At 38.1% G+C, this 17,074-nt stretch overlaps 1 protein-coding gene across 1 annotated transcript; it reads right to left on the bottom strand.

Moving 5' to 3' along the window:
- Nucleotides 1-815: 815 nt before the first annotated feature.
- LOC116650104 (uncharacterized) lies at nucleotides 816-7,162 on the bottom strand. The gene is made up of 2 exons (XM_032433442.2): nucleotides 1,665-7,162; nucleotides 816-1,604 (listed from the first exon to the last, which is right to left on the bottom strand). Exons 1-2 carry the CDS (start codon nucleotides 6,451-6,453, stop codon nucleotides 1,153-1,155), a joined length of 5,241 nt encoding a protein of 1,746 aa, XP_032289333.2. The 5' UTR covers nucleotides 6,454-7,162; the 3' UTR covers nucleotides 816-1,152.
- Nucleotides 7,163-17,074: the final 9,912 nt, after the last annotated feature.

Here is a 17,074-nt window from a genome sequence, read left to right as displayed (position 1 = left end):
TGTGTTTAATTTGCAAGAATATCTATTCATTGGACCGAGGCCAATATTACACAGCTCCAGGGTTGCCTTGGAATGCTATGCTGAAAACAACTGGAATAGAATTAGAATTATTTACAGACATAGATATGCTTAAATTTATACAAAACGGTATTCGTTGGGGATAAGTACAATATTGTCAGCGATATTTAATCATAATATTTTATGTATTTCGATTCAAATAATCTTTATGGGTGGGCGATGTCACAACATAGCCCATTTGGTGATTTCCAGTGGTTGAGTGAGAATGAAATACGGTCATTTAATTTATTTTCAATTTCAACTGCAGAGTGTACAGTTAAAAAGCTTATCACTGACCTAAGACCCAAATATAAATATCCCATACATTATAGATATCTTCAACAATGTATTTACAATGGATTGCGGTTAACTAAGATTTACCGTATGTTACGGTTTAAGCAGTCTCCTTGGTTAAGAAAATATATTGATATTAATACATATCGTACAACGCAGGCGAAAAATAATTTCGAAAACTTTATTTTTAAGCTATTATATAATGCAGTATTTGGGAAAACCATGAAAAACATTGACTAACGGAAAATCATTAAATTGGTAACTGCATGGGGAACAACGTCTTGCAATAGATTGGGAGGAGCGGCATTAATCGCAAAATCAAACTGTCAAAGCGCAGTGTAATTCTCGAATAAAATGTATGCAATCCAAATAAAAAGATGGCATAACTATTGTGTAGTTGCAAGCTTTTTTGCAACCAATTAATTCTAACTGCTTGTGCAGCGAAATTCAAACACTTAGATTAGTTTTCAAATGGATTTATTTGCCGCGCAGGGCACTTATTAGAATTTATAAGTTTTAAATTGTTGCTTGGCAGCCAACTCGAATTAGTTGTGCCTAGGTTGCGATCAAAACGAAAGACTGACTGGTTATGACAATATGTAAAGCGAATCGAAACGAAACTCCAATAAGACGCTCGCCGGTTAGAGCGAAGGGCAGCAATGCAAGCAAAGCAATTCAGAAGGAGAGTGGACAGCAGCTTACAAAGAGCGCGCAAAAAAACTATTTGCTCTTAGGCTGTAATTATGATTGTTATTTTCTGCTGTTGGATGATGTCCGCAGCCGTCGGTGTTATCTCTGCTGTTACTTGACCAAACATTCTCCCCCCGTTGGAAGGCAAGGGCTTTCAACATCATCCTGTTTGGGCAGCAAACACAGCTTTCGTACAGCTCTACGTATGACTCCAGTCGCAGTTTGAAGCACAGCAACTCTGGATACCCCATCAGATCCAGAGATCAGCTCTTGCACTCTGGCGAGTGGCCACTTCAGCGGCGGTAGATTCTCATCCTTTACAAGGACAACATCGTTAATGGAGAGTCCAGGCTGAGGAGTGCGCCATTTGGAGCGCTGTTGAAGAAGCGTCAAATACTCTTCGCGCCAACGGGCCCAGAATACTTGTTGGAGATATGTGACGCGCTGAAAATGATTAAGCCGATTGAAGTTAAGCTGCCTTAGATCGGGCTCAATGTATGATGAAGATGGCGCTGTACCCAGGAAGTGTGCGGGTGTCAAGACGTCAAGATCACCTGGATGCTCTGAAAGTGGAAGTAATGGTCGAGAATTAATAATTGCCGTGATGTGGCAGACGAGCGTACGCAGCGAATCGAAATCCAAAATGGAAGAGCAAACAGATCGATAAAAGTGGTGCTTAGCAGTCTTCACAGCGGCTTCCCATAGTCCACCAAAGTGCGGAGAGCGAGGAGGGATGAACAACCATTCAATTGATTCGGTTAGGCAAAACTCGTTAACGGCCTTGACATGCTCGTCTCTCAGGAACAGGCGGTTCAGATCTGCTAGTTCGTTCTTGGCACCTACGAAGTTTGTCGCATTGTCAGACCAGATCCTTGAAGGTCGAGAGCGAGTCAGGATGAAACGTTTTAGGGCGTTTAGAAACGATGTTGTGGACAAGTCCTTTACAAGCTCTAAGTGCACCGCCTTTGTAGCGAAGCATATGAACAGACTGATATAGCATTTCACTGGTGGCCTGTTGCGCACTTCGTTCTTGTAGTAAAATGGTCCACAGTAATCAACGCCAGTGACCATAAAGGGATACGATGTATTAAGACGATCAGCTGGTAGGTCTGCCATTATATGCTCGGCCAATCGTGGCTTGGCACGAAAACAGATTATGCATTTGGCAACAATACTGGAGACTGTTTTTCGACCGCCAATGGGCCAGTACTGGAGCCGAATCGAAGACAATAAAGCGCGAGGTCCAGCGTGTAAGTTTCGTTTATGAAAGTAAACTATGATTGCTCGCGTCACAGGATGCTGACGGGGCAATATAATCGGATGTCGCGCTGAGAAGTCCAACGACGAGTTTTTCAGCCGTCCACCGATGCGAAGTAGGCCGAAGTCGTCAAGGAATGGTGCAAGAGAGGCCATTGAGCTAGACGGTTTGACATGCCTTCCTTCCTTCAATGCCTTGTAGTCATCGCTGAGAGTAGCCATTTGCACTGACCGCAGCAACCAATGTGTGCCATGATGCAAGTGGTCAACGGTTAGTTCAGCTCCTCGGATTCGATTTACAAATTTGTAAACATAAGCAAAGACCCGCTGCAGCTTGGAAAACGAATTGATGAACTTGCAACCAATCGAGAGATCCGGTTGCGCTGCAGTTCCGAGGAGTACCTTGTGTCGAAGTTCTGGTAAGGATTCGACAGGTACACAGGAGGCAGGCCACTCTTCCTTTCCCTTACTGAGAAAACTCGGACCATGGGCCCATAATGGAGACCGGAAGAGCTCACTAGGCAGCGCTCCTCGTGAAATTATATCCGCCGGGTTTAATTCGGTGGGAATATGATGCCATTCCATTCCAGTGGTGAGCTCTTGGATGGCTGCGACTCGGTTGGCAACGAAAACATTGAATTTCGAAGCATCATTGCGAATCCAAGCCAAAGTCACGGCAGAGTCTGACCAACAGTAATACCGACAGTCGAACACTTTCATTTGGCATATTTCGCTGAGAAGTTGAGCCAGTAATGCAGCTCCGCAGAGTTCCAGCTTTGGTACCGTGATGGTTTTCACAGGCGCGACACGCGATTTGGAGCATAAGAGACGCACGCTGGTGTTGCCATTGCACTTTGAGACTGTATAGACGCATGCTCCATAAGCGCTTAGGCTGGCATCACAAAATCCGTGAATCTCCACTGTACTGTCTGATGAGAGTGCTCGACGGGGATACTGGAATTGCTGAGTATACTCAAAATCAGCGCAGAAGTTGACCCAGGCTGTGCTTAAGTGTACAGGCAGGCTCTCATCCCAGTCCAGCTTTTCTCTCCAGAGATCCTGCATAAAAATTTTCGATTTTGTTATTACGGGACCAACAAGACCAAGGGGGTCGTAAAAGCGAGCAATTGCGGAGAGTATTGACCGTTTTGTCAGTCTGGAGGGCAACCTCAGTGGAGAGAAGGAGAAAAGGAAACAGTCTGAAGCGGGATCCCAAACGAGGCCTAACGTTTTCGTGATGTCACTGCCATCGTCAAACTTAAGCAGCGTTTCTCTATCCTCTTCCGGTATGTTTTGGAGTACAGATGTGTCGCTAGAACACCATTTGCGCAGCCTAAAGTTCCCCTTGGCGAGTAGTCCAGATGTTTGTTTCAATATCTCAATTGCTTCTTGAACACAGCTACCACCAGAAATGAGGTCATCCACGTAGAAATCTCTTTTAACAATGTCAGAGCCAATAGGGAAAGTTTTCTGCTCATCCATGGCCAGTTGGTGCATAGCTCGCACTGAGAGAAACGATGCTGGTTTTGTGCCGTAGGTGACGGTGTCTAATTTGTAAATCTGTATCTTCTGATGCTGAGACTCACGCCACAAGATACATTGAAAATAACTGTCTGCGGGTTCGACTCGTACGCATCGATACATTTTGCATATATCGCCTGTCAGGGCGACTGCAAATGTACGAAACCGCATCAGTATCGAAAACAGCTTCGGTTGGATGGTAGGACCTGCCATCAGTGCATCATTCAGCGAGTGTCCAGAGGTAGTAACTGCTGAGCCATCAAACACGACCCTTAGCTTGGTTGTAGTGCTATCCTCCTTCAGCACGCAGTGATGTGGCAGGTAGTACTTGCATTGGCCCAGTGCAGCTGAGGTAACAAGTGACATGTGACCCAAGTCAAGATACTCCTTGATAAATGCTGCATACTGGGGTTTCAATAGTGGATTACGGTCTAGTTTTCTTTCTAAGTTCAGGAATCGACGAACCGCCTGTTGATAGGAGTCACCCAGCGGATACATGCCTAGACGTAGCGGTAAACGAACTGAATAGTCGCCAGTCGACAGACGTTTAAAATTGGCCTGAAAGTGTGCCTCACAGTCGCGTTCCTCCTTGTTTGGTAAGGACTCAGGGTCGGTGCAGCATTCCAATTCCCAAAAACGACGGATTAATTCATCAATCTGTGTATTAGGCTGCAGATGCGAGTCAACCAGCAGATCTGGATTCTCCATTGATCTCATGGCCATGAATGATGATTTTCCAGCATGTGAGGCACCTCCCGTAGCCACCCAACCAAGGCGAGTCTTTTGCAATATCGGCAGTCCAGCAGCTAGTTTAATCTGGCCGACGCATAGCAGATCGAAGAACAGACTGGCTCCAATCAACATGTCGATTTGCTGAGATTTAAAGAATTCAGGATCAGCTAGTTGTATATTTGATGGAATGTTCCATGATGCAGGGTCAAGAGTGAAGCCAGGCTGATTATCGGTGATGGATGGTGCAATCAAGGCCGGGATGCATGTGGAGTACTCCGACACTCGAGATTTGACATTGATGTTGACCGAAAACCCATCGGACGCAAATGCTGCATCACCAATGCCAGAGACGATTGCTGTTGACTTGAATTTGCGCAGCTGGAGCTGATGAGCAAGACGAGAGGTGATGATGTGCAACTGCGACCCAGAGTCGAGCAACGCACGGCAAGGCACCAAGGAGCCAGCGCGATTTTTCACGTTGATGACGGCAGTGGCAAGCAGGACCACATCGTGCTTGAGATGCTGGGCGGTAGTGAGAGGCGAAGATAAAAGTGCCGCCAAGGTGTTTTGGGATGACGAATAAGTTTCGGTATCTTGAGCATTGTTTGGGCTAGAAGCAGCGATGTGACTGCTTGTGTTGCCAAGATGCAACAAGCTATGATGTTTGCTTCCACAAACTCTGCAAGCGCTGGAGCCGCAGACTCTCAGCTGATGTCCCCTTTGCAGGCAGTTTAGGCACAGCGCAAGCCGCTTGGCTTCGTGAAGGCGCAGCAAGGGCGATAAATTTGCGAATTGCAAACATTTATAAATAGAGTGGCCTGCGACTTCACAAAACACACAAGCACTCGTTCCATTCCTAGTCACTACAAACGTTCTTCTACTACTGTTGTTCTGGCCCACCTGGGAGCTAGGCGTGTACATTGCCGTAGCGTGATCCGCATTTTCCAGCCTTTGGCAACGCCTCTCTATGAAGGTTGTAAACCGCTCGCATGATGGTATGACGTCCAACGGCGCATCATCCTCCCAGCTAGCCTGCGTAACGCTATCTAGTTTTTGCAGCAACGTATGTACTATGACGCAACCGGCGATCTGTTCCACACTGCCCATCGATTTTAAAGCACGTAGATGAGAGTTGAGCTTATCTGAAAATTCGCGCAGCTGTGCAGTCGCGCCCTTGTCCACCTTTCTCAAACCCAAAATTTCAGAGATGTGTGCCTGAAAAATAAGACGCTTGTTATTAAAACGCTTATCAAGCAGTTCTAAAGCGGCAGCATAATTTGCGTTTGAAATTTCCAATGAGCGAATTGTATCCAGCGCTGTTCCTTTAAGGCATGACCGTAGATGCTGGAGTTTTTCAATGTTGGTCAAATACGGATCCTTGTCAATGACCGTGGTGAACAGGTTCGAGAAATCGGCCCATTCTGTGTAGCCTCCACTAAACTCCGGCAATTTAAGTTGAGGCAATCGAGAGTGGTTTGGAACAACAAAGGTAGAACGCGAGTCATCGGCTGCGGCTGAATTGAAGGTGGAACAATGCGGAATCTGCTGAACCTTGCTTCGATTTCCGCGCTCGCGTTGAAGGGACAGCCGTAGCTGCCTAATAGTTGACTCAAAACTTGTCTGAAGATCCTCATCAACGCTGGCATGATCCACCTCCAACAAACCATCACAGACTATCTCAAATTTCGCCTGCAAGTCAGATGCCATGCTTATGTAATCTTGCAGCTCGTAGTCATCAACATCGCGAAGTCGAGCGGGATCAAGTTCCGAGGACAATCTATTGAGTCGATCAGTTAAATTCTTGATCTTTATTTTAAAAACAGCAGCCTGGGTTCCAACCGCCACTTGACTAGCTGATGTCGCCTCATCATTTCCATTTGCACTTGCACCTTCATCAAACATTATGAATGTAGCGCACAACAAGGTTCACACAGCCGAACTACAATACAAGTCTGATCGCGCAAGTGTTCGTTCGAGCGAGATAGCGTATAGCGGGTTATAGCGCGCAACGATTAGCGGGGATTTGCTACGGCGTTTATGTATAACAACCAACTGTATGCAGATGCGCAAGCAAACGGCTCACCACACAGCTTTGCCCGAACTGATAACTGTCCGTTGACACGACAAGAACGAAGTACAAGAAAAAATAGAAAAAATGAAAGAAAGAAAATTCACGTCGGGGTCACCAAAATGTGTAGTTGCAAGCTTTTTTGCAACCAATTAATTCTAACTGCTTGTGCAGCGAAATTCAAACACTTAGATTAGTTTTCAAATGGATTTATTTGCCGCGCAGGGCACTTATTAGAATTTATAAGTTTTAAATTGTTGCTTGGCAGCCAACTCGAATTAGTTGTGCCTAGGTTGCGATCAAAACGAAAGACTGACTGGTTATGACAATATGTAAAGCGAATCGAAACGAAACTCCAATAAGACGCTCGCCGGTTAGAGCGAAGGGCAGCAATGCAAGCAAAGCAATTCAGAAGGAGAGTGGACAGCAGCTTACAAAGAGCGCGCAAAAAAACTATTTGCTCTTAGGCTGTAATTATGATTGTTATTTTCTGCTGTTGGATGATGTCCGCAGCCGTCGGTGTTATCTCTGCTGTTACTTGACCAAACAACTATTATAGGAAGCCTATATATTTAAGTCTCAAAAGTATAAGATCTTTCGAAATTGTTGATGTATGTTTTTAATTATGATTATATGGTAGCAACGTTTAAATCTCATCTAGCATTAAATTATGCCGAACTCAGAGATGATCTCCAAATGAAATTCGATATATCTAAATATTCTGATGATCATGCTCATATATGTGCCCTAAAGAGAGTTAATAAAAAAGTCTTGGCCATGATAAAAGATGAGAATAATGATAGGATAATGAAATAATTCAGAGGACTTCGACCCAAAATGTACTCATTGAAACTTGAGAACGGAGGTTGCGTTAAAAAGGCAAAGGGTATTAAAAAATCAATTTTGGAAATCATCAGTATGAAATGCTTTAAAGATTGTCTTTTCAATAATAAATCATATACAACAAATAATATATTCATTTTAAGATCTAATTTACATAGATTGTAGACTCAATAAACGAAAAAGTAGCTTTAAGTTCTCAAGATGATAAGAGAAAACTAAGAGATGATTGTATGCATACTTATGCAAGGGGTCACTATAAGATTGTAAATTAATTGGTTAAATAAAGACATTAAAAAAAACTGATTCGATTCGATTAAATATATTCTAAAATTATATAAATTGAGAGAGAGAGAGTGAGAAAGAGTTAAACGGAGTTATCTTAAAAAATTACTTTTAAATTTTAGAGAGGAAGATGTATAAATACCGAATATAATATTCAGTAAATCCACATTGCATATGCTGCTGTATTCAAAAAATTTAAGAATGGGTGATTCCCAGCGTTTACCCGGCCGTGAGACTGGACGTGAAGAAAAGGCGAAAGAAGCAAAATATAAAATATGTCAAAATCTAGCTAAAACAAAAACCGAGAAAGAAATTGACCAATGATAAGAGCTATTCAGACAGCTCTGTAAAATACCAAAGATTTAAAAAGATATATATTTTACATATATTATATATATATAGTGACATATCCATAGTCGCACCCACCCTTTAACATAACTTAGCCTGGTGATAACATCGATATTGGTCAAGATCAAACTGTCCCCCTTTGGTAGACATAAACAATTCACCCTAAATATCACGCCACTGTCAATGTTCCCATCAGAGCACTATCCCACTCAAAATTGCTGACGCAGCTCAAACTTCACTCAATTTTGACTCAAACTCTCTCAAAGCCAAGTTTGCTAAGCGACCGCAACAGTTAGATAAATCAGTTAATATTCGTGAAGCAAATCTAATTTTGTATATCAGACTTCCCACCTTTCTTGTGAAGAGGAATGATATCAGATTCTTTCCAAAGAGATACAAAGACAGAAGTTTCAAGGGATAGATTAAAAAGCTTTAGCAATGGATAAAGAAGGGAAGAACTACACTCTGTGAGTAGACAACTAGGAATATTGTCCGGCCCAGGAGAGTAAGAAGATTTTAAAGAGTTTATAGCTAATAGGAGAGAAGAGTGTGAAATAATGGGAGGAGGTATAGAACTCGCGGAAGAAATAGTATAAGGCTAAGAATTAGTATTAGGACAGACTGAAGAGTAAGTTGATTGGAAAAAATTAGCAAAGAGGTTAGCAGAATCAGTGTCATTGCTAGTTAGATAATTCTCATAGCATTGAGAATTAAGAAAAAATAAGTTCGATTTGGCTATGGAATATTTAGCCAAGTCTGTACACGAACCAGACTTTTTAAACTTTTTAAAATATTTGGATTTTACATTTTTTTGATGTGATAATCTGAGAGAAAGCCAGGGTGGTTTTGAAAGAGTAGTCCAAGGAATTGACTCAGGAATACACACATCTGAGAGGGAGTTTAGGGTGATAAAAAAAAATTAATGGCTGTATTCATATCAACTGAGTCATATAAGAAAGATCAATCGGTTGCATAAATAAGCTGATTCAGCAAAGAATAATTTCCTTTGCGAAAGCAACAGCCGGGCTTATTGGCTGATGAGCACGAAATGATAGGATTACAATTGCGCATTGCAATCTCTAAAGTAGGATGATAAACATCCTCAGGAAGAGATAAAGGAGGGGACCTATACACATTGGAAATAAGGTATATTGATATATTACGCAACACTGCTCAGTGGAAACTTCTTAACTTATAATTATTATAAATTAAATTTGTATAAGATTAAAGAGAATATATTATTACGCAGTTCGGTGGCAGAGTGGAAACATACAAAAATATAAAAGTGGCTCACAATCAGTTTATCGAAGCCCGATCTTGATATTTTTTACAACCCTTATGTTGTTTACTTGTTGCACTTGCCAATTAATTGTTCAAAATGAATATACATAAATTGTCTTGAAGCTGCAGTGTTCTTAACATGCATTTGAATTTGCACAGATATTGGTTTTAATTAACTAATTGTGTGTTTTCTACTTATGTATGTGTCTATGTATGCAGATATGTCTTGATGCACTGGCATACATCAATATAGTGATCGGTTAAATGTTTTGGGTATGCACTTGTTCATATATACATATATACGGACAACAATATGGCGACCTTCTTATTCATTTCTAGTCACTTTCTGTTTTGCTTCTTTTAATATCTGTTAATGATGCCTTTATGGCCACGAACAATATTTTATTTGAGGTTTTTGTTTGTTTGAATGAAACTGCCCCTTGATCTTACCACAGACAATGTTAAGCTAAAAAATATGTTCAGACATAAATATAAATAAGTCGGACAGGAATTTTCGACAAGTTGAGGTAGGTGCATTGCTACTTATCTTGCTTTGATTGTAGCGGTTCCTGTAAACTTTTATTGCAGATCCACCGATACTTGCTGGCGCAAACTGGATATAAATAGCCAAACATTGTAAAATATCCGGCTCGAAGGACCAAATGTTGTGGTAGGGCGTCCGCATGGCAGTTAAACTTTTATTGAATTCTTGAATCCTTGGGGAGCGATTATGCTCTGCTCAACATTTTTTCCGTTGGTGTAAGAAAAACACGTTTGACCCCTCTTTAGGTTATTTGTCGTCTGTATTTTATGATCCAATGTTACAATGCTTTAGTGCGAGTGTGAGTGTGAGTGGTGAAAAATTTTGTTCTGGTTCCGGAGTCAGAACCAACTTCATTAAAGTAGCGACGGCTAAGTACCTCTCTTGTCTGAACACCTCTCAATACACATATATACAGAGCATAATACAAATTTGGATATACATTTTTTAGACTCATTTCGATTTATGGCAATAAGTTTAGATTGTATTAGCTCTAACTTAGTATATAATAATTTCACAAATGTTTTTCCCGGACGAAACACACTTTAATATAACATAGTAAGGGAGTTTTCCCATATAAACACTTTACTTAATTTAATGTTTGCACGAAACTGTTCTTCAAGGAAAAAATTTTTCAGCAGTCCTGCAAATAGAGAATTTTTAGATGGTTTTTTACACGCTCAGAACGTGTGGAGAGTTTTAAATTGTAAAACTCTCAAATATTATACGAGGCTGTATTTAAAGACAGACGTACTTTTGCTTGCAGATACTTTCGTACATTTTCGTTTGATTTGCAAAAATATTTATTCCTTCGACCCAGCCCATTTTTAGACTGTTCCGGGGTTATCTTCGGATGATATGCTAAAAACAACTGGAATAGAATTAGAATTATTTACAGACAGATATGTCAGAGATATTCAATTGCTAATCATAAGTCCCTCCCAATATTTTATGTATTTGGATTCAAATACTCTATATGGGTTGCCGATGTCATTTCCAGTGGCTAAGTAAGGTTGAAATACGATTATTTAATTTATCACTAAGACCTAAGACCGAAATATTAATATCCTATACGTTATAGAAATCTTCAACAATGTATTCATAATGGATTGTGGTTAACTAACATGTACCGTATATTCCGGCTTAAGCAGTCTCCTATGGAAAACGTTAATAAACGTAAAAACATTAAATTGGTAACTGCATGGGGAACAACGTCCTGCAATAGATTGGAAGTAGAGGCATTAATCGCAAAATCAAACTTTCATAGTTTCAGTGAAATTCTCGACTAATATTCTGTAGGTTTTACAGTATTAATATGTATTTCGATGTATGATTTTAATTATGATTATATGGTAGAAAAGTTTAAAATAACTTATGTGGGTACAGACTCCTTAATATATACAATTAAACCTGAGGAATATTATGCAGAATTTAGAGATGATCTCGAAATTAAATTCGATACATCTAAAAAGAGAGTTAATAAAAAAGTCTTGGGCATGATAAAAGATGAGAAAAATGATAGGATAATGAAAGAATTTATAGGACTTCGACCCAAAATGGACTGATTCAAACTTGAGAACGAAGGCTGTGTTAAAGACATCAATCTAATGCTTTAAGGATTGTCTTTTTAATAATAAATCATATACAACGAATAACATATTCATTTTAAGATCTAACTCACATAAATTGTAGACTCAATAAATAAAATAGTAGCTTTAAGTTCTCAAGATGATAAGAGAAAAATAAGATATGATTGTATGCATACTTATGCATGGGCTCACTATAACATTGTAAGTTAATTGGTTAAATAAAAACAATAAAAAAATGAATTCGATCTTTTTCATTTTATTCTGAAATTGTATATAAATTTAGAGAGAGAAAGAGTCAAACTGAGTTACCTTAAAAAATTAAATTCAAATTTAAATTGAGATTTAATAATATATCGTGAGATTCAAGAAAATATAATATCATCTACAACTCTTGTCCTTTTTGATGAGGATGATGATATCGTTGAAGTCCCTGAAACAGTCATTGAAGATGAAGAGGACGATATATTTAACAATACACAACATTATTTGAAACGAGAAGCTCAACCAATACAATTATTAGATAAGGAAGTAGAACTTTTAGAATGTTAAAATTTATTTGATGAATAAAATTATATATATATATAGTGACAGATCTATAGTCGCACCCACCCTTTAACATAACTTAGCAAATAAGCATAGGCACAAGTATAAACATTTCTAATATTGTAAACAAAGAGCCTGGTGATAACATCGACATTGGTCAAGATCAAACTGTCCCCCTTTGGTAGACATAAACAATTCACCCTAAATATCACGCCACTGTCAATGTTCCCATCAGAGCACTATCCCACGCATAATTGCTGACGCAGCTCAAACTTCACTCAATTTTGACTCAAACTCTCTCAAAGCGAAGTTTGCTAAGCGACCGCAAACAGTTAGATAAATCAGTTAATATTCGTGAAGCAAATCTGAATGTACTCAACAAAAGTAGGCGTTAAGTGAAAATAATAAATTGAAATGTATTTTTTTATAGTGTAAAACTTAATTGGCGCAGCCGGAAAAAGTAAAGATCGCTTAAGGATAATTAATTCCCAGATCTAGCGCACAATCGCGACCGAAAGTGTTGTCGGAGTATAATAAACATTTTCTCGAATACGTATCCGCAACAAGAACCTTCGGGTCACTAGTAGCCTAATAATATTGACCCTTTGGGCAATAAAGCTACTACAATTAATAACGACTGGCTTTGCATATCGTTTGATCCCTGCAATACGTTATTACTGGGTCTTTTTAAGACACTCACACACAAAAAAAAAAAAAACATTTAAACAATAATCCATCACAAACTATAATCTGAAATAAAAGTGCAAAATCAAAGAACAATAAAGTTCAAACCTACAAACTCAAAACTATTAAAAACAAAGAAAATCATCTAACGAAAAAAAAAGTGTATTACACCATGATGACCATGGAATTATCAGAACAACAGCTCAACCAGGCCCTTTCACAACTAAGAGAGGTGCCAAGCTTTGACGGATCAACGGAAAATCTAAACGCCTTCATTAAAAGAATCGATTACATCCTACACCTTTATCCAACCCGAGATGTTAGACAACATAGCATCTTATACGGAGCCATCGAATTGCAAGTCACAGGAGATGCTCAGAGAATTTCACAAAGGATAGCAGCCAACACTTGGCAGGAGCTGAGAAACGCATTGATTGAAGAATACAAAGTGCAGACACCATTTGAAGAACTCCTTCGACGCTTATACAACACGAATTACCAAGGAAACGTCCGTAAGTTCATCGAGGAGCTCGAAAATAAATCTTTTGTTATATTAAATAAGTTAGCACTAGAAAATATACCTAGCAATACGACACTTTATACAAATGCTATGAATAACACAATCAAAGATGTTATTACAAAAAAATTACCAGATAGGCTTTTCATGATGTTAGCCAGATACGACATTACGTCGACACAAAAACTAAAGCAATTAGCTCAAAGAGAGGGATTTTATGAAAATAGCGGTACTGAAAAACCTAAAAATAATAATATTCATGGAAATCAAAATAACAATCGTAGGAACATGGGAAATTATCAGCAAAATGCTAACCCAAACACCAGTTCATGTGGTTATTCCAACACGAATCAGAGTTATCACGCACAAAATAAACAGCACAATAAGTCCGAAGACAATCAGAAAGCTAACCACGAGTTCCAACAGAAATTAAATCAAGGTAGATACCAAAATCCTTTAAATTATCAAAATCAGTCCCATTCACGCTTGAATGCGCCAAACCCTCCGACTAAACGTCAAAGAGATAGTAACAGTGGCCAGATGAAAATGGATACATCCGAAAATTTTCATCAGCAAGCCTCGGAACAAACAGAAGAAATCTATTCATAAAATTGATTATGAATGACGAAGTTCTCAAATGTGCCATTGACACAGGCTCAACCATAAATCTAATTATGGTTCACACCATAAATGGTGTTATTGATTTAAAGCAAAGCAACAAAACAATGAGTTTAGGCTAGAGCACCTAAACTCAGAAGAAAAAGAAAAAATTAAAAAAGTTTTACATGAATTTCGTGATATCCAGTACCATGAAGGTGACAATTTGACAATCACTAGTACAATTAAACACAAAATTCTAACAAAACATGAGGACCCAATTTACAACCGTCCTTACAAATATCCTCAAATATACGATGTGGAAGTAAATAAACAAATAAGCGATATGATAAAACAAAATATCATACGTAAATCCAAATCCCCTTACTGCTCATCAGTAATAATCGTTCCAAAGAAAAACGATGCATCTGGAAAGCAAAAGTTCCGGTTAGTCATAGATTACCGCAATCTCAATGAATTAACTATTAATGATAAATACCCTATCCCGATCATGGATGAAATATTAGACAAACTTGGAAAATGTCAATATTTCACAACCATTGATCTAGCCAAAGGTTTCCACCAAATCCAAATGGATCTTGGTTCAATACCCAAGTCCGCATTTTCGACTAAACATGGCCATTACGAGTACACTCGCATGCCATTTGGTCTTAAGAATGCACCTGCATCGTTCCAAGGTTGTATGAACAATCTCTTAGAAGATTTAATTTTTAAGGATTGTCTGGTCTACTTAGACGACATTATTATTTTTTCCACTTCATTGGAGGAACACATTTTGTCGCTACAAAGGTATTTAAGAAGCTTAGAGAAGCTAACTTAAAACTACAGTTGAATAAATGCGAGTTTATGAGAAAAGAAACTGAATTTCTCGGTCACATCATCACAACTGAGGGTATAAAACCAAATCCCCACAAATAAAAGCATTTGTCAAATACCCAATTCCAAAAACCCCAAAAGAAATTAAATCATTTTTAGGATTATGTGGTTTCTATAAGAATAATAATATAGTAAAACCATTAACACTTAAATTAAAAAGGCAGCAAAAATCAATATAAATGACAAACACTATGAACTAGCGTTTGAAAAGCTAAAAGTACTCATAATATCCGACCCAATTTTAATATACCCTTACTTCGAAAAACCATTTTCGTTAACTACAGACGCGAGTAATATGGCAATAGGGGCCGTCCTTTCGCAAGAGCATAAGCCTATATGCTATGCAAGTAGAACTCTCAACGAGCATGAAATAAATTATTCAACGATTGAAAAAGAATTATTAGCAATCGGCCACTAAATACTTTAGGTCCTATCTCTTTGGTCCACAATTTCAAACCCTTAGTGATCACAGACCACTCGTCTGGCTAAATAACATGAAATTACAAAGATGGAAAATCAAGCTAAATGAGTTTGATTTCCAAATTAAATACGTCCCAGTAAAAGAAAATTATGTGGCAGATGCTCTGTCCAGAATTCAATTAAACGAAAACTTCTAAGGCGAAGATACAATTAGCACAAGAGCAACAATATATAGTGCTCAAGTAGACAACAGTAACCATTTACAAATCTCAGAAAGACCTCTTAATTATTATTACGACAAATGGCATTTGAAAAAGAACCGAGAACGAAACAAAAGTTACGAATTACTTTCATAAAACCAACATAAAAATTACATACAAAGACATGACTAACACGCATGCCAAAGAATTAATAAAAGAATACTTATGCACAAAGAAAAGTGTGCTATACTCCCACTGCGAAGCAGATTTTCCAATTTTTCAAGAAGCCTACTTAGAAATAATAAGTCCGAACAATTCAACAAATGAAAACTAGTAAAATATTAATTTATCTTCAAACATTCGTAGAATTCAAGAACCAATATTAAAAAACTCACAAAGAATTATTGCATCCGGGTATTGAAAAAACTATTAATTGTTTCAAAGAAATCCACTATTTCCCAGATTATCAAAATTTAGTTCAAAATCTAATAAACGGATGTGAGATTGGCAACATCGCAAAAACAGAACACAGGGATACAAAATTTACTTTCAAAATAACTCTGGAAATCGTTAATATGATATGGATCTCTACATAGTAGGAGATAAACAATTTTTATCTTTTAGCTTATTCAAAATTTGCATTATTAATAGAAATAAAAAGTAGAGACTGGTTAGAAACCAAACGAGCTATAATACAAATATTCAATCAATTGGGTAAACCCATCAAAATAAAAGCAGTCAAAGACAGCTTTTTAACAATTATTGCTAAAATCAGAAGCAGTAAATACTAATATAACCACTAGTAAAAATGGCATATCCGTCGTAGAACGATTTCAAAAGACAATTAACTAAAAATTAAGAATCATTAACAGCGACTCAGACGTCGAAAATAAACTTACATTATTGAAACAATACTCTACTCGTACAATCATAAGGCAAAGCACATAAACGACTAACAGAGCACCAGTGGGCGTATTCATATACGCAGGTACACCAGAGTATGACACTCAAGCTAATAAAGAAAAACTAATAAATAACCTCAACAAAAAACGAACAAATTATGAAATTGACACTAGATACAAACATTCACCATTAATTAAATCAAAGACGACAACCCCGTTCAAGAAACAGGAGAACTAAGACAAATCGACAACAAACATTTTGAGGAAACAAACAGAGGCAGGAAAATAACACATTACAAAACCAAATTCAAAAGAAAAAGAAGACTAATCAAAGCAAATATAACAATTACAGGTCAACAATAGACAGCGATCAAAACATACAAGCACCAGCTTAAAACTAATTATTATAATATTACTATCAATAACTGTAAACTATATAAATGCACAAAGTATTGAAATTAATCCTATCAAAGCCCATAACGGCTATCTCATATTTAAAACAGGAACCATAGACATTCCAAGTTAAAATTATATTACGAATTCTACTGTTTAACGGTTTCATATAACAAAAACCGAAGAAACTTTTAACAATTTAATTGAACAAAGTAAAGAATTCAATAACCTTATACAAATCGAATACCTAGTAGAAAAATTAAACAGAGAAATAAACGGCTTAAAAATAGCCAAACGCAGCAAAAGAGGTTTACTTAACATAGTAGGAACAGTATATAAATACTTATTTGAAACACTAGATCAAGAAGACAAACAGAAATTGAACAAAAAATAAGCAACTTAGCAAAACAACGTTCAG

The sequence above is a fragment of the Drosophila virilis genome, unplaced genomic scaffold (assembly GCF_030788295.1).
Source record: "Drosophila virilis strain 15010-1051.87 unplaced genomic scaffold, Dvir_AGI_RSII-ME tig00001960, whole genome shotgun sequence".
NCBI lineage: Eukaryota > Metazoa > Arthropoda > Insecta > Diptera > Drosophilidae > Drosophila > Drosophila virilis.
The sequence above is the reverse complement of the archived record's forward strand: the minus strand, read 5'-3'. Positions and strand labels throughout refer to the sequence as shown.